This window comes from Chiloscyllium plagiosum, unplaced genomic scaffold (assembly GCF_037043375.1).
Source record: "Chiloscyllium plagiosum isolate Xiang-an unplaced genomic scaffold, Cpla_swu_hap1 HiC_scaffold_18, whole genome shotgun sequence".
NCBI classification, from domain to species: Eukaryota; Metazoa; Chordata; class Chondrichthyes; order Orectolobiformes; family Hemiscylliidae; genus Chiloscyllium; species Chiloscyllium plagiosum.
In genome coordinates, this window is record NW_028270156.1 from 26,773,643 (window position 1) to 26,792,949 (window position 19,307).

Below are 19,307 nucleotides of genomic sequence, written 5' to 3' on the forward strand. Positions count from 1 at the left end.
ATAACTACCTGGCACAGTACCAAGTGTTCTGAACAAGGTAACAATGTAACATTTGGTCGAACATCTAGATTAGCTGGTTTGCTTGGAGACAATAAAAACAAATTCTAATTTGGCCAACCAGTTTAAATTATACCCCAAAATACCAAACGTCAATCAAATTTGAATTTAGTATTTTGACAGTATTAACACCAAAGAAATCATCCGATGCTTTGGGGTATAAAACCAAAAGAAAAATTGAACAGTTGGAGGAGAACTACCAAAAGACCAACAGATGTAGGCTGCTAGTAAGAACTCTGAGAGGTACCTGTCTGAAGAAGGTGTTTGGACAGGAAAAAAGACCAATACCAACCTGGAGAGCAAATGTGCAGAGGAAGATACCAAGAGAAAATTCGACAGCTGGCTGGTTTGGAATTTGAATTTTTTTGTAAATCTTAATCTGGGGTTTTATTGGATTAGTATTGTCGTGGGGAAGGTAAAAGATAGGTTTAGATAAATGAGTTGTAAATAGTTGTCAGTTAATTATTCTCTATTAGACGGTAAAAAATTAAATTGTCAGTTTTTACTTTAAATAGTGACTTTTGGGATAGTTCTTTGCATCTCAAATTTTAATAGATTACAGTGTAGGTTAAATCATTTCGATTTTGCAGGTTTACATTACCGGGGAAGGGTTACCCTGTGCAGTAACAGTTTGGGGACTCGTCCGCAATTTGACTTGCTTTGGACAGATTTGAATAGATTTGGGGGTACAATAAATCCCAGTAGATTTAAACACTTGCAGGTTAGTGTCCTACATTTTTAAATAAAACCTAGGTGAGACAATTTGTTTAATTTCAGTGACTTGTGGTTGATTAATTTACAAGTGAGAGAAATAGCTCTTAAAAATTGCTAAAGTGGTTCTGGGGTTTGAAGATGATTCTCAAATTTGCCAAAAAAGTTTAGAAGGAAAGAAAAAGGCCATACCTTTAAGAATTAGCAAATAGCTCAGATTTGTGTTTAACCAAGGACAAAAGTAAAGCAAAAATTATAAGGGAATTACTCAAACACTTAGGTGTGTCAGAGAAACAGATGAGTGCAGTCGAGGTAGAAAAACTTAAATTACAATTGAGGAAAATGGAGTTAGAAGATAAAGGGAGAGAGAAAGAGAGAGGAAAAAGAAGAGAGAATGTTCTTAGCTTCTAGAGGGAGTGAGAAAGAGGGAGAAAAAGGGGAGAGACAAAACGAGGGAGAATTTGAACTTGACAACCACCTGATGAAGGAGCAGAGCTCAGAAAACTATTGCTTCCAAATAAACCTGTTGGACTATAACCTGGTGTTGTGTGATTTTTAAATTTGTATACCCCAGTCCAACACCGGGCGTCTCCAAATCTTGAATGTGAGAAGTTGCGAATTTGTCAGCAAAGTTAACAGGATGGGGATTAAAAGAGACGGTCATGATATATGCAAATGCATCAAAACTCTGCCACATTTTGTTGAGAAAAATGTTGAAGCCTTATTTATTTCATTTGAAAAATTGACTAGGGAGATGAAGTGGTCCGAGGATTTATGGGTAATGCTAGTTCAGACTAAACTGGTAGGCAGATCTTATGAGGTATTTGCCGTGCTGTCAGATGAGGGGTCATGAGATTATATAGAACAAGCTATTTTAAGTGCTTATGGATTGGTACCAGAAGCATACAGACAGTGGTTCAGAAACATAAAGAAGGAACCAGGTCAGACTTATGTTGAGATAGAAAGAATTAAACATAGTCATTTTGATAGATGGATGCGCGCTTTAAAGATAGATAAGACTTTTGAGGCTCTAAGAGAGATTATTCTGCTAGAAGAGTTTAAAAACTCACTTCCAGAGATATTAAAAATTCAATGGAGGAACAGAAGGTTCAGGAAGTGAGAAGGGCTGCAGAATTAGCAGATGAATACAGGTTGGTGGATAGGACAAGCATAGGCCAGAATTTCATCCTGTGAGGAATAGAAGTTGGGAGAAGGGGTGATTCTGCACTACGAAACCAAGAGTAGAGAGCATTGGTAAGCGTTTACCACGGGCTAAAAAGGGACCGCAAGAGGGAGGAAAGGAAGTGAAAGGCCTCAGGTGTTTCCACTGTGGTAAAGTAGGACACGTAAAGTCACATTGCGGGTCGTTAAAGAAAGGCAGTATGGGAAAAGATGTCGTAAAAGAAGCTAAGCCAGTGGCATTAGTAAAAGTAGTAAAGGAGACCCCAAGAAGAGTCAAGGAGCTGCAGGAGAGTGCACAATCTAGGTGGGGGCTAGGTATGTAGTTAGTACCCGATCTCTACAAAGAATTCATCTCTGTGGGTAAAGCTTACTCAGAAAGAATGGGGGAGAAGAACAAGAACTTACAGTGCTGAGAGATATAGGATCTAACCAGTCGCTGATCGTAAGAGATGAGCGAATATACGCTCTTTCTGATCTGTTACCCGAGAGTGTGGTAATTTGTGGGATAGATGGACAGAAATTTAGTGTTCCCCTATGTAAGATCAGGTTGGAGTGCCAACTCAAGACTGGGGAAGTAAAAGTGGGGGTGATTGACAGGGTGTCAGTTCCAGGAATTCAGTTTGTTCTTGGAAATGATTTGGCAGGATCCAAGGTGGGAGTGACACCCCTTGTTGTGGAGAAGCCCAAGGAAGACCAAGAAACTGAGGAGTTAAAACAGAAATATCCTGGTATTTTCCCAGACTGTGTAGTAACCAGATCCCACTATCATAAGTCACAGTATGAAGCAAAAAGTAAAGAGAAAGATGAAGGAGTTGAGGTTCAGTTAGCGAACACCCTGTTTGACGTAATTGTGCAGGAAAAATTTGAACAGACAGAGCGTCAGACGGAAGTGTTTAGTCCTGAAAGGCTAAGGGACTTGCAACAGCAAAACAAGACAATAAAAGATATATATGTGGATGCATACTCCAAAAGGGAGGCAGAGAATATTCCTGAGGGTTATTACCTGAAAGGTAGAATCCTAAGACGGAAATGGAGACCACGGCAGATTAGTGCTGAGGAGAAATGGGCCAAAGTGCACCAGATTATGTTGCCGGTAGCACACAGGCAGAAGGTGTTACAGGTAGCACATGAAGTACCTGTAGGAGGTCGCCTAAGGGTACGAAAAACTCAGGCTAAGGTACAAAAACATTTTTATTAGTCTGGAATGCACAAGGATATGGTTAGTTTTTGCCATACGTGTCATACCTGCCAATGGTAGGTAAGCCACAGGCGGTAATAAAACCAGCACCTTTGTGCCAATTCCCGCATTTGAAGAACCTTTCACATGGGTTATAATTGATTGTTAGGTCCCCTCCCAGGAACTAAAAGTGGGAATCAGTACATGTTAACCATAATGGATGTGTCTACCAGATTTCCGAAGGTAATTCCATTACTGAAAAAGGCAAAAAAGGTGGTAGAGGAGTTTGTAGCTTTCTTCAGGCGGTATGGGCTATCCAGAGAGATTCAGTCGGACCAAGGGTCAAATTTTGCTGCTACGCTGTTTAAGGAGGTTATGGATAGCTTAGGTATACAGCACTTTAAATCCAGTGCGTATCATCCTGAATCCCAGGGAGCTTTAGAAATATGGCATCAGACCTTGAAGACCACGTTGGGAGCATACTGTCAAGATTACCCGAATGATTGGGATAAGCGTATCCCATTCACATTGTTTGCCATTAGAGATGCCCCAAATGAATCTACTCAGTTCACTCCCTTTGAGTTAATATTCAGACATGAGGTGAGAGGCCCTTTGAAATTAACTAAAGAAAAATTGACAGGACCAAAGTCTGAGATCTCACACTGAGATTATGTTTCGGAGGTTTGGGAGAGACTAAATCGAGTAGATGAGTTAGCTAAACAGCACCTCAAGAGAGCACAGTTTCAAATGAAGCAGATGGCAGATAACAGCTCTGAGACGTGGATATTTTTCTGAGGGGATGACGTGTTCGTACTGTTACCAGTGATAGGTGATCCCTTCAAAGCCAGGTTTCGTGGTCCCTATCAAATGGGGAAAAAGTTGAGTCATGTGAACTATCTAGTAAAGATGCCAGATAGAAGAGAAAAGGTATCGGGGTATGTCATGTGAACATGTTGAAACCATATTATACTAGAGAGAAAGAACTGGAGAAACAGGTATTAGTTTCTGCCTGCTAATCCAGGTGTGTTGTCATTTTTAATTTTAAAAATCCCTATGTTAACTGGAACTGTGTGCTGCTGGAAGATAGAATCTATATTTATGATAGTGATATTCTGCATAATGATCCATTATTGAATTGTAGTCACATGGTTAAAAATTTAACAACATAAGAAATAGGAACAGGGATGGTCATTAAGCATCATTGATAAAGGTCATGGCTGAACTTCAACATCAATTCTACTTTCCTTGATCATTTAGTACCCAAAATAGTCTCAATTTGACTCTTAATATTTCATTTAATGAGTATATTTACAGCTGTATTTCACAGAAAATTATAATGAATCATAACTAAATGATTGAGCCCTTATCCTGAGACTCCTTGTCCTGAGACTATGTCCCTCACTGTATACTCTCCAGCCAGGGGGAATGTCCTCTTAGTAACTATCGTGTCAAACCTCCAACTTTATGCATTTCAATTAAATCATCTTTAATTCCTTAAACCTCTGGTGAATATAGTTCCTTTCTGCACAATCTTGTGTCATAAATTCAGCCCTCTTATCCCACGATTCAATCTTGAAAACCATTGTTGCATCCATTATCAGGCAAGTGCATCTTTCGTTCATTGAGGAACCTATGTTTGGTGTCACCAACCCCTACCTAATTGCAGCAAGATTTCCTTATACTCCAAAACCTTTATAATATAGGCTAAAATACCATTGTCTTTATTTGTGTGCCTGCATGCTAACTCTGTGATTTAATGGCATAGTAGGTAGGAACTAGAGTAGGCCATTCATCCAGCCAGTCAACATGATTGTGGCTGATCCTATACTTTAATGTCATTACACACATTATCCCTCTGTGCTTTGTCACCTTCAATATCTCGATATCTGTCACCCTCTGTCTTGAATATACCTAATGACTGAGCCTCCACAGCCCTCTGAAGTTGAGAATTCTGAAGATTCATTACCAATTATATGGAAACAATTGTTTTTCGTCTCAGTCCTAGTCCTAGGAATGGAGAGAATGAGGAACTGAACGAAATGAGTATTAGTCAAAAAGCAGTTTTCAATAAATTATTGAGACCGAAAGTTAACGAATTCCTGGGATCCAATGCTGTATATCTCAATGTTGAAAGAGGTGGAGTGTAAAGACATCTTTTGCTAGTCATCTTTTGATATTTTATGGATACTGGAATGGTGCCTTCAGATTGCAAGCTTGCAAATGTATCCCTATTATTTATTATTATTTATTATTATTGTTATTATTGTCAAAGGAAGGTGAATGAGCCATAACAGGGAGCAACAAGCTTATTAGCCTGACATTAGTAATAGGAAAAATTATTAAAATCTATAGTATAGGATGTGACAACTGCACACACAGGAAAAAATGACCTGATTGGGCATTGTCAACATAGCTTTATGAAAGGGAAATCCTATTTAACAAACCTTTTGAAACATAGATGCGATGCATTTGGATTTTGAGAAAGTGTTTGAAGTGGTATCACCAAAGATGAGTAACACATGGGGTGAGAAGAAATATACTGGCATGAATTGAGGATAAGTTACAGAAAATAAACAAAGTAGGAATAAATGGGCCATTCTCAGACTGTGGCTAGTTAGTACTAAAATACTTGGTCCTAGCTGTTTACAATCTATATCATTGATTAGGTTTTGCAGTTCAAATGTAATATTTCAAAGTTTACCAATGACCTGAAACAAAGTGGAAATGTGGTTTGTGAGGAGAATGCAAAGAAGCTTCAAGAGGATTTGGTCAGATTGAATGAGTGGACAAGAATGTGTCACATAGAACATAATGTGACTAAGTATGAGGGAAACATCTTTGGTCGGAGGAACTGAAGTGCCACATATTTCTTAAATGGTGAGAATCTGGAAAATGTTAATGTCTGAGAGACTTCTGTGTTTTTGTTCATAAGTCAATGAAAGTTAACATGCTGGCATAGCAAACACTTAGGAAGAAAAATAGTACGTTGGCCTTTGTCATAAGAAGAGTTGAGTACAGGAGTAAAGATGTCTTCCTTCAATTGTATAGAATCTAGGTAAGACCGACACCTACAGCATTGGTTATGTGTTTTTATTGAAGGAAGGATAGATTTTCATAGGGGAAATGCAGCAGAGGTTCACGAGACTAATTCCAGGGTTCGTGGAACTATCCTATAAGGAGAGATTGAGGAGACAGGGTCTGAATTCTTAAAAAGTTTTAGAATAAGAGGTGATCTAATTGAAAGTTATAAAAAATTTTAAGGTGCAGAAATGAAAGATGTGGAAGCTTGGTTATTGACTATGTTCAGGAGATAGATTGACAGATTTCTAGATACTAATGATATTAACGGAAATGGAGATAGTGTAGATGATTGGTCACAGTCTAGAGTGATAAAGCAGGCTTGTGGGATGAAAAGCCTACTTTTGCTCCTATGTTCCTATGTCCGAAGTGGCCTAACTTTTATTCTGAGACTCTGTTTCCTAGTTCTTAATCAAAAGTTCTAGTTCTAAAGCATCCTTCCTGCATCAACCTGTCAAACCCAATAAGAATTTTATTTTATAATTGAATGAGATCGTGCATCTATTTCGTGTCTTATAAAACAAAAATAGGATATTTACCATTGGAGAGTGAAAAGGGAAAATAATGACAATATTTTTCTTCCTTTGAAAAAAATCTTCCATTGAAATTTCAGAAGAATACCTTAGAAGTTTTAATACCATTATCCCACAGTCAGCAGAAACTTCAGGTGTTCCAAGAAAGATTTTTCAACATGCTTGCTTAAATATGTTCAATAATTTTGCTTAAAAATCGGTAATGTATTTTCCTTCATTTGCAGTGTTCCGGTCCTTCCATGGAGCCTACAATTAAGACCTATGATATAATCATCTCTGAGAAACTCAGTCGACAGTTTTATCGCATTGAAAAGTAAGTTGCCACAAAATTACAAGTATCAGAATCTTCAAAATATGTAATTTTACTGTGTAGATTCATTTATTTTGTTGAATTGTTCAGAATACACAAACGAATATGTTTCCTCTAATCTCACTTGGAATTTTGTTCACAGAGGTGATGTGATAATTGCTAAAAGTCCCAATAATCCCAAAATGAATATTTGCAAACGAGTGATTGGTCTAGAAGGCGACAAAGTATGCACAAGTGGTCCACTAGATGCCTTTAAGACCCATAGATATGTGAGTATTACTTTCTTTAGGTAGTTGCTTCAACAATAATCATTACATTTGAACATTAAGTAACAACAGCTAAAGCCTACATAGGCCAACAACACATCTAGTGAGCATGTAGAAAGTTACTGAGAGGTAACACTATGATCTTGACAATTGCGTAAAATTTTTTGAGGATAGGAGTGATTCATCACTGTGATTGTATGTCTGTAAGGTATATTGCTGGAAAAGGGTTGAATCCGTTTTGCTGAGATGACAAGACTGTTGCATGAAGAGAGACTGAATGAAATATGGCTATATTCACGTGAATTTAGAAGAACGAAGGGAGATTTTCTAGAAACCTGTAAAATTCTAACAGGACCAGACCAAATAAATGCAGGAAGGATTTTCCTGATGACCAGGTAATGCAGAACTTGGGATCACAATTTAAGGAACTGCATAGGCCATTTTGGACTGAGATGAGGAACTATCCAAAGAGTAGTGAGTCTTTGGAATTCTCTGCCACAGAAAGCAGTTGAAGTCAAAACATTTACTGTTTTCAAGAAGGGGTGAGATGTACATCTTGGAGGAAATGGATCAAAAGGGATAAGAAAAAGTGGGAATGGGGTCTTGAGTTGAATAATCAGCTATAGTCATATTGAATGTGGAGCAGGCTCAAAGCAGCAAATGGCCTACTCCTGCTCCTATGTTATGTTTTTATAATGTCTACATTAAGATCTTTCCCAGTTGCCAGATAAATGGGCAGAGGGGTTGAGGTTGCCTTGTTACTTAGAAATCAAATTCTAAAATCAAAGCAAAAAGTGATATAGAGCTGGAACTCATAGGCTCTAGGGGGGTAGCGTTGAGGATTGGGAAGCTTTTAAAAACCAAAAAAAGCAGTAAGGGAGAAGATAAAATGTGAGAGTGAGCTAGCTAGTAACATAAAAGAAGATTACAAGAGGTTTTTTTAAAGCTATTTGAAAGGTAAGAGAGGCAAGAGTGTACATTGGACCACCTGAAAATGAGGCTGAAGAAGTCATAATGGGAACAAAGAAATGGCAGAGGAACTGAATAGGTACTTTGCATAGTTTTCACAGTGGAAGATACCATCAGCATTCCAGAACTTCCACAGAGGCAGGAAGTAGAGGTGAGTATATTGGCCATCACTAAAGAGAAGGCAATGGGGCAGCTGAAAGATCTAATGGTGGTTAAATCATCCGGATCAAATGGATTAAGACATTGGTGGTGATATTTCAGGAATCACTGACATTGTGGAGGGTACCATGGACAAGTAAAGAACAAATGTAACACCCCTGCTTTAGAAGGGAGAGAAACAGGAGACAGGAAACTATAGGCCAGTTAGCCTGACTTCAATCGTTGGTAAGATTTTAGAGCCCATTCTTAAGAATGAGATTTGCAGAGTACTTGGAAGCACATGATAAAATTAAGCTGAATCAGCATGGCTTCTTCAAGGCAAGGTCATGCCTGACAAATCTCTTAGAATTCTTTGAGGAGGTAATGAGCAAGATAGACAAAGGAGAGCCGGTGGATGTGATCTATTTGGATTTCCAGAAGGCCTTTGACAATGAGACTGCTAAATAAGATAAATGTTATGGCAAGATACTGGCATGGATAGAAGATTGGCTGGCTGGCTGGCAGACAGCAGAGAGTCAGGATAAAAGAACCTTTGTCAAGATGGCAGCCAATGAGTAGTGGAGTTCGGTAAGAGTCCGTGTTGGGACCGCAACTATTCATGTTGGACAAAGCAACTGAGGGCATTGATGCTAAGTTTGCAGATGACACAAAGATAAGTAGGGAAGCTGCAGAAGGACTTGAACAGACTAGGAGAGTGGGCAAAGAAGTGGCAGATGAAATACAATGTGGTAAAGTGTGAGGTTATGCATCTTGGTAGGAAGAATAAAGGCACAGACTATTATCTACAAGGGGAAAGGCTTTGGAAATTTGAAGCGCAAAGGGACTTGAGTGTCCTAGTACATGATTCTCTTCTGGTTCATTTGCAGGTTCAGTTGGTGGTTAAGATGGCAAATACAATTTTGGCATTCATTTCAAGACAGCTAGGAAATAAGAGCAGAGATATACTGATGAGGCTGTATAAGGCTCTGGTCAGACTGTATTTGGATTATTGAGAGTAGTTTTGGGCCCCATGTCGAAGAAAAGATTTGCTGGCGTTGGAGAAGGTCCAGAAGAGGTTTACAAGAATGATTCCAGGGATGAAGGACTCCTCATATGTGGAGGGTTTGAGGACTTGATGGAGCTTAGAAGCATAAGAGGGAATCTGATTGGAATTTACAGAATACTGAGAGGTTTGGATAGAATGAACATGGAGAAGATTTTTCCAATAGTAAGAGAAACTAGGACCCAAGGGCACAGCCTCAAAGTGAAGGAGCGACCCTTTAGAACTAAAGTGAGGAGGAATTTCTTCAGCTAAGGGGTGGTTAATCTATGAAACTCATTGCTGCAGAGCACTGTGGAGGCCAAGTTATTGAGTATGTTTAAGACAGAGATAAACAGACTCTTGATTGGTAGGGAGATCACTGCTTACAGGGAGCAGGCAGAAGAATGGGATTGAGAAACGTATCACCCATGACTGAATGGCAGCACAGACATGATGGGCCATTTGGCCTAATTCTGCTCCTTTAACTTTTGTTCTTTTGTCAAATAAACATTGCTCCTGTGTCTATATCTTATGATCTTAGGCTCTTTTATTAAAAGTACATTGGCAGTCTCTTGTGAATATGTTGAGTCACTATGTTCAATGACTATGCTCAAGTTAAATAAAATGTCAGATTTCAGTCTTGAATCATCTTATTTGTTCAGTATTACCATCAGCTGGAATCATGCCAATATATCCACAGCATTATTTATTGCTCACTTCTGCTTTAAGCTCAGCAGTGATTCTACTGCAATAATCATTGGGAATCTTTTCCTGTAAGAATTTTGGGCAATGGTTGATTTATGAAAAGCATTGAGTAAATAGATTTGAGGATGTATTAGTTCACCTCTACTTTTATTGTCTAAATACAGTGAAATAGGACAACACATCATGGAGCTGTATCTATAGCCTTTGATATGACTGTGCTATATGTAATTAATTGTGTGACCCTTCTAAAGTCCTACTTAATCAAGTAAATTGATGGCAAAATTGAAAGCTTGGGCTCTCTGGAGTAACCAAATAGGGTTAATATTTAATTTTGAGCATCAATTGCTATCAGTATGTTATTGGCTTTGAAAGCACTGATATTTCATCAGGGATTATGATTAAAATGCTTCTTGTCCAAACACATTGCTTCTATTTGCCCTTGCTTTTAATGCCATTTGCTTTAGCTTTAAGCCTTGTTTTGCCATATGGTCAATGTTGCCAACGTTCAGATTTCTTTTCCCATTTTCATTCAAAGAGTCATCAGATTAAAATACTATTGGCATCATAAACCACTGATTTGTCATTTAAACAGGAGGAGTGCCTGATGTCACTTTATTCAGCTAGGATCTGTAAATAGGGAACTGTCTGCTTTGTCACTCAGAATGATAAAAGCATGAGTTACACATCTATTTCAGAGCAATAACTTCTTCACAATCAATCACTACAAATTGCTAATGCCCAAGCACTCGCTGATGTTGGGGAAATTTGTTTACTCTTGTGTTTAAGTGAAGCGTATTACCAGGATGACTCAGTTCATTCATCCTGGATTTCTATGGCCAATATAATTGCAGACAAAGATTCATTAGTTGGTAGATAGTTTACATTGGATGGTGAATGGGTGAGGGATACCAAGGGTTATGCACAGTGGTTAACCCTGAACCATTTTCCATATCAAACAACACTTCTGCCTGTAGTGATTACAACTCAAAGTGCTGTGTTGATGTCCATATCAGTTATCACAAATGGTAGATACACTTTGCTTGTCAGCAAGTGGTAATTGGATATGTTGATACTCCCTTGTTGGATTAAAAGTATTGTTTGCTTTACGTACCAACTACATGACTCACCTTTGACTTATATTGGTTGTTGTTCTGCAATCTGTTACTTTTGGCACTTTTACACTAATGAGCTTGTTGCTTATTCAGTGTTCTGGCCTTATATTTCCTTTAATAGATTAATATGGTTTTACCTTATGACCTGGTATTGTTCAAGGTGGTCAAAACGCGTGGTACAGACAATTGAGTATACATTCTTTGGGATAAATTTTACGTGCACCCATTATGCATGTTCCAGCTTGACACTAGCCCACCTTCCCACCCAATCCCAAACTCACTCCCAAAATATGCCAGGTGGATGAATTCCAAAATTGCCAGCCTGCCTGCCTGCCATAATGAACTTGTTCAGATTCTGTAAGCACATGATCAATACCAGTTAACCTCGAGGAATGCACCTTAATAGTTATGTTGCTTTGCAATTATTTGATTTTTTGATCTATTTCTTTCATATATTCCATCACTAAAAGGACTATTTTCTGTTATATACATTACTATAATGTTCCTAAATTCATCATTGGCAATCGCCCTTTCTCTCCCCCATTATTATTTAGAAACTTAGCTGAGGTGTCCCCAATCCAGTCCCCAATCATTTCTCCAATAAATGACATTCAGATTGTGTAAGCAATAAATCCACTGATTTCCCAAAAGATTACCTTGTTGCATTCCATTTCCAGTTTCTTTTAAGCATTTTTCATTGGTGGCTTGCTCAATAGGAAGAGTATTTTGTTTTAATTCTCCTTTTATATTTATACTTTTGCATGTATATGGATGATTCCACAGTGCCATTCCTATTGGATTCTCCTTTCTTTGTGTTACTCCAATGTGTAAAGACTGCTGAGAATGAATGTTTTCCTAGAATTTTTTTAATGCTTCAAACATTGCTCCAAACGTCTTTCTTTCTGAAAACCTAAATTCTATTAACACTAGGATCCCCTGACAACAGCAAACTTCTTTGACTTGACTGTGAATGCTTCCCATGGACTTCCAGACAAGCCCAGTTGGTTGAAGCACATGCAGTATGTTTGCCACACAGGCAGTTGGCAAATGCTGTAGGTGCGTTATTAACATAGCACTGCACTGTACAGCAAGGTGCCTATCCCTGTATTGATCACTGTTGTCAAGCCTGACAAGGAGTCTGGCTCTTTCCTAAATAACAAATCAAGGCAGAAGCATTGTAAGCTTTTAAGCCCTGAGTGAAGTGCCATCATGCCAAAAAGGCATGGCATGGCATGGAAGGCAAGGCAAGGCAAAGCATGACAAGGCAGAGCATGCATGTTGGTGCTAAGTGAGTGAGTGTTCAGAGGATGAGATAGCAACCTGGTCCAGTCTCTGAGTTGCTTGCAGCAGCACTTCAATGATAGTAACCAGTGTGTTCCAAAGTGCAGGATAATAGTTCAAAAGCATACTGTAAATAGATTTGAGTTGTGGCCTGATGGCATGGAGAGACTGATAGGTGTTGGATAACAGCATGCGGCTAGTGCTCTGGAGTGTGTCCTGTTGCATCAATGCTGGTGGCCGAGACGGCTTTGGAGGGGCAGGGCAAGCTGTGGTTACTGAGTACCCAGTTTAACTTCATGCCAGTAATGCTTGACATAGATTTTTTTAATCCATCTCATGGTACAGTAGGAAACTGTACTAATGAGGTGAGATTTGGTGTTAATGAGGATGTTAACAAGCAATAGTCACTGTTAATATACATCTTGTCACTCCCTAGTGAGAATGTCCTCTCAACATCTGCAACCCTGTTGGAAAATGCAAGTAGTTGCTCCTGATGTCATGATAGGCCTCACTTGACATCTAATGCAATTCTCCCAAATTCCTTGCGATAGCCTGTATCATTCAGGGTTGTATAATTTTAGCACAATCTAACAATTTAAGGGCAAGCACTAAGTTAGAAATCTCCAAGTAGAACTTTACAATCTTGTGTATAGCCTCTTAAATCCCATGATATGTTCTTCTACAGAATATTTATCCTGCTTTATAAATTTATCAAAGTCAGACCATTTCTCAAATGCATTTAATAGGCCAGTCTCTGAATACTCAGTCTTAAAGCTTCTTCTGCCTCTTAGGGGTATCTGAACTGAGCTGGAAAATAGTAACCCACCAGCTTTTGTCTCACTGTGGCAGTTTAACACAGACGGTCAGCTACAACTTGTGCCTCTCAGTGGTGACTTCATGCAGAAGGCGAGGCAGTAACTTGTTAGAGTTTTATTGAGGTATTGGGAACATTGTAGTGTCAATGGAAAAGTCTGGAATATGTGCTTCTGAAGGGCATTGATAATGTTGTATCAATATCAGAAATAGTGTATGTGCCTGCAATATACACAAATATGAGGAATATGGTGTGTGAATGAGGAAAGTAGAAGTGTGGTGGGGATAATGAGTCCAGTTGGTCAGGAGGCAAAACCACAGTCAATCCAATGGCTGAGCCATTTTTAATTTGTCAGGTTGACCACACAGTACTGCTTTCTTCGCACTGAAGCTCCTGATTGGTCAAGGAATTCAACTCTGCTGCCATTCTTACGTCTTTCACTTGGAATTCATCTGCAGCTGTCAGTAGCATAATGTGTCCTACTTGAATTTCCTGAATACTGACTCTCTCAAGAGACCAGTCTTTACGTTTAATTTAGCCTACACATCAACAAATGAAGTAAGTGAGGAAGGAGAGCTGAGGACAAACATAAATTGATAGAAACAAAAATAAATTTTGGGGCGGCATGGTGGCTCAGTGGTTAGCACTGTTGCCTCACAGCACCAGGGACCTGGGTTCGATTCCAGCCTCGGACCACTGTCTGTGTGGAGTTTGCACATTCTCCCCTTGTCTACGTGGGTTTCCTCTGGGTGCTCCGGTTTCCTCCCACAATCCAAAGCTGTGCAGGTTAGGTGAATTGGCCATGCTAAATTGCCAATAGTGTAGGTTGTATAGGCTACATGCGTTAATCAGGGGTAAATGCAGAGTAATAAGGTGGGGGAATGGGATATTCTTCGGACAGTTAGTGTGGACTTGTTGGGCTGAAGGGCCTGCTTCCACACTATAGGTATTCTATAAAAAAAACAATGAGCACAATCGGAAAACCTGCATGAAGAAAGTGAAGAGCAACAATGGAAAAGGTTGCAATGAAAATGAAATGCACTTGTGTTGAAAAATGGTTTGCATTTACATAGCTCTAAAGTACTTCACTGCTAATCCAGCACTTTTGTAATGTTATTCGTGGTATTGTAGGATTTCCTAAAATGCTCATTAGGAGAAGATGAGGACTGCAGATGCTGGAGATCAGAGCTGAAAAATGTGTTGCTGGAAAAGCGCAGCAGGTCAGGCAGCATCCAAGGAGCAGGAGAATCGACATTTCGGGCATAAGCCCTTCTTCAGGAATGAGGAATATGTGCCAAGCAGGCTAAGCTAAAAGTAGGGAGGAGGGACTTAGGGTAGGGGCGTTGGGAATGCGATAGGTGGAAGGAGGTTAAGGTGAGGGTGATGGACCAGAGAGGGGGTGGGGGGCGGAGAGGTCGGGGAGAAGATTGCAGGTCAAGATGGCGGTGCTGCGTCCGAGGGTTGGGACTGAGATAAAGTGGGGGGAGGGGAAATGAGGAAGCTGGAGAAATCTGTATTCATCCCATGTGGTTGGAGGGTTCCTAGGCGGAAGGTGAGGTGCTCTTCCTCCTGCATGTCCTTAGTGGAGTGGGAGGGGGAGTTAAAGTTTTCGGCCACAGGGCAGTTGGGTTGGTTGGTGCGGGTGTCCCAGAGGTGTTCTCTGAAACGTTCCGTAAGTAGGCGGCCTGCCTCCCCAATGTAGAGGAGGCCACATCGGTTGCAGCGGATGCAGTAAATGATGTGTGTGGAGGTGCAGGTAAATGTAGAACAGTCCATCTTCAGCAGCTACACTGGCACCACCCCCCACCTTTTCCTCCGCTACATCGATAACTGTATCGGCGTTACCTCGTGCTCCCACGAGGAGGTTGAACAGTTCATCCACTTTACTAACACCTTCCACCCCGACCTCAAATTTACCTGGACCGTCTCAGACTCCTCCCTCCCCTTCCTAGACTTCTCCATTTCTATCTCGGGTGACCGACTCAACACAGACATTTACTATAAACCGACTGACTCCCACAGCTACCTAGATTGCACCTCCTTCCACCCTGCCCCCTGTAATATTCCCAATTCCTTCACCTCCGCCGCATCTGCTCCCAGGAGGACCAATTCCAATACCGAACAACCCAGATAGCCTCCTTCTTCAAAGACCGCAATTTCCCCTCAGACGTGGTTGACGATGCTCTCCACCGCATCTTCTCCACTTCCCGCTCCTCCGCCCTTGAACCCCACCCCTCCAATCGCCACCAGGACAGAACCCCACTGGTCCTCACCTACCATCCCACCAACCTCCAGATACATCGTATCATCCTTCGTCATTTCCGCCACCTCCAAACAGACCCCACCACCAAGGATATATTTCCCTCCCTTCCCCTATCAGCATTCCGGAAAGACCACTCCCTCTGCGACTCCCTCGTCAGGTCCACACCCCACACCAACCCAACCTCTACTCCCGGCATCTTCCCCTGAAACCACAAGAAGTGCAAAACTTGCGCCCACACCTCCCCTCTTACTTCCCTCCAAGGCCCCAAGGGATCCTTCCATATCCGTCACAAATTCACCTGCACCTCCACACACATCATTTACTGCATCCGCTGCACCCAATGTGGCCTCCTCTACATCGGGGAGACAGGCCGCCTATTTGTGGAATGTTTCAGAGAAACCTCTGGGACACCCGCACCAACCAACCCAACCACCCCGTGGCCAAACACTTTAACTCCCCCTCCCACTCCGCCAAGGACATGCAGGTCTTTGGCCTCCTCCATCGCCAGACCATGGCAACACGATGCCTGGAGGAAGAGCGCCTCATCTTCCGCCTCGGAACCCTCCAACCAAAAGGGATGAATGCAGATTTCTCCAGCTTCCTCATTTCCCCTCCCCCCACCTTATCTCAGTCCCAACCCTTGGACTCAGCACCGCCTTCTTGACCTGCAATCTTCTTCCCGACTTCTCCGCCCCTACCCCCTCTCCGCCCTATCACACTCACCTTAACCTCCTTCCACCTATCGCATTCCCAACACCCCTCCCCCAAGTCCCTCCTCCCTACCTTTTATCTTAGCCTGCTTGGCACACCTTCCTCATTCCTGAAGAAGGGCTTATGCCCGAAACGTCGATTCACCTGCTCCTTGGATGCTGCCTGACCTGTTGTGCTTTTCCAGCAACACACTTTTCAGCTCTAATCTGCTCATTGTTTTCTTTTCTGTTTCTATCAACACCTATTTGGCCTAAGATCTTTCTCCTCATTTTCTTTCATTTTTTTGACATGAAGAGAAATATTGCAGCCAAAATTAACCACATAAAGATTTCATGTACACAGAGATAATGACAATTGAATCTGGTTTTAGTTTTTCTGCTTTTTATTTGTTCCTGGGGTATGGGTACGTCTGGCTAGGCAAGTATCTATTGCCCATTCCTGTTTGCCTTTGATTTGAGTGGCTTCTTAGGTCATTTCAATGGACAGTTAAGAGTCAATCAATTGTGGGTTTGGAGTCATGGCCAAACCAAGTAAGAATGTGATTTTGCGTTAATGATTCAGATTTATTTTCACAACAATCATGGTCACCATTAGGCTAGCTCTTAATTCCAGATTTTAAATGACTTTAAATTTCAACATCTGCCAGGACAGAGTTTGAACAAATGACTCCAGACCATTAGCTTGGAGTTCTGGATTACTAATCCAGTAACATTACCCCACGTCACTGCCTTTTGAAGGTTAAATATTAGTTGGGACATAGGGAAGAACTCTGATCATCTTAGAACTTTGCTGATCTTTGAATAGTATCATAGGATCTTTTATGAATTTGAGAGGGTCTCAGTTGATGTTTTATTTGAAGACAACATGAAGAACAGTAACTATGTACACTGCTGAGACGTTATTGTAATAACTGATATCTATATTCAAACTGGTAGTATTTTTTCTCTCCAAATTGTTTATATTCCATTGATATATTTCATAATTATATGACAATATGTACAGTTCTTTTAAGTGTCTGCTGTGAACCTGACAGGCTAACCCTATGATAGCATAGTGGTTTAGTAGTTTGGTATGAGTGAAGATACTTATTCTGGGTGTCAGTATAAGAACCCACGTGGATAATGGGGAAAAAAAAAATTCATGATCCTGGAAATTACACTGTGCAATATTGTTAACACTGCCATTAAAATATCAGACCAGGAAATTTGATATGAATGCATTAAGTGTTCACATGATAATATCACAGCATATTTTCCAGGCTGTTTACTGCAGATGTCATATTTTAGTGCATTGTGAAAGATTATTTTTAATGTACTATCACGGAGAATAAAGAAATAATTTTTAAATTTAGCATTCAGAATAACATAAACATCACTCTTAAACAAGATGGTGAAGAAACCTGGGTCTATGAGAAATGTTGTATAATGAGTTAAGTCAGCTGCCACACCCATAATTGTGAGTTCAGCGTCAGTTCTGTCATTGTGAGTGGTCTTCAATCTAATTTAGGCACTTGCTAACTGCCTTATTCCATAAATGTCATTTTGGCACTTAGCTAAAATATCAGGAGCAGGGGATAATTTCAGTACATGTGCATTTTGTTTTTTTATATTACAGATAGGGTCAAAATTACAGTTTGTAACCACACTTGGCTATACCAGTAATGATGGCCATGCATTCACTTGTTGAATTTAGTGCCAGCAAAAAGTGGAAAAGAGTCTTTTAACGTGTCCGCGTTGCTGATAATTCAATGCTTTTTTGCATTAATAATTAATTTATCAAGTAATTTGAATATAGGGATATTAACCTCCTCCTCCTCCTCCTCAAGATGGCGGCAGAGTAGCAGCGCTGTGTCGAGCTTCTTCACTTCTGTCTGCTTTTCTTGCTTCTTTCTTTTTGCTTTTGCTTTTTATTTCTTTTCTCTTTCGTTTTAAGTATTTTGCATCTGCGAGGCATTGGTGACAAGTTATGCCTGAGTGTGTTAGAGGACCTGGCAAGGGACTTGGTGATCGAAGGCTGTGACTGGGTCTTGCCTAAGCATGTTCTGGGACCTGGCAAGGGACCCAGCAATTGGAGGTTGCGAGTGGTCCTTGCCCGAGCATGTTCTGGGATCTAGCAATTGGAGGAAGCGAGCAGGCTCTGCCCAAGCATATTCTGGGATCCAGCAATCGGAGGCTGTGAGCAAACCCTACCAAGCATGTTCCAGGACTACGTTGCAGCATCGGTAGTTATAAAATTGGAGGTGGCAGTGGCAGCAGGAGGAGAGTGGGTGCAGTTGTGTCAGTGGCAGCAAGCACTCAGCTCCTCCCGACACTCCAGACTGTGGTTTGGCCCAGGAGCCTGCTTGGAGATAAGACTTATAATACTTTCGTATCTGGATTTTTCTGATTCCTTTTAGCTTTGTTTCCTTTTTTTCTGCTGTTTTTTAAGTTCCGGTTTTGTAATTGAGTATGTAACCAAGACGGCCCTGGCTATGTTGGTGGAGGTCAGATGGTAGTGAAGAATGGTGACTTTTGTTCCAGCAGCGTGACAAAGGGGACTGACCACCAGGCTGGTGGCCCGTGATGAAGCACTTAACAAGAAGGATTGGAAAATTGGTTACTTTATTTCTTTATTTTTCTGTCTTTATATTCTTTGTTTTGGTCTACTTTTTTATGTTTTAAGATGACACCGGAGAATGGCAACACTATACAACATTTTTCACAGTATTTTGTAACAAGATACATGTGACAATAAATAAGCCAAATCAAATCAAAAGATAATAATATAACAATATGAGAATGCAGTGATTTAAAATAATTTAAAATATCAAATAATTTTAATTAAAGAGCTTTCAGTTATGAGAAGACTGCATATAGAGTGCTAAAAAATTTCTTTCAGTGAGATTTGTTATCATAGAGTTGGAAGGAATCTAGACTTTTGAAATATGTACATTCCCCTAGCTACCAAAACATAGTGAAG

The 19,307-nt window shown here is 40.4% G+C and overlaps 1 protein-coding gene across 9 annotated transcripts in view; it reads left to right on the forward strand.

Annotated features, from left to right (window-relative positions):
• immp1l (inner mitochondrial membrane peptidase subunit 1) overlaps positions 1-19,307 on the forward strand; it is a 161,193-nt gene that overhangs the window by 84,388 nt on the left and 57,498 nt on the right. For all 9 annotated transcript variants that reach the window (XM_043705548.2, XM_043705556.2, XM_087996362.1 and 6 more), the window contains 2 exons: positions 6,963-7,051; positions 7,191-7,317. In XM_043705548.2, the coding sequence (XP_043561483.2) occupies positions 6,963-7,051; positions 7,191-7,317 (216 nt within the window). The remainder of the gene's footprint in view (positions 1-6,962; positions 7,052-7,190; positions 7,318-19,307) is intronic.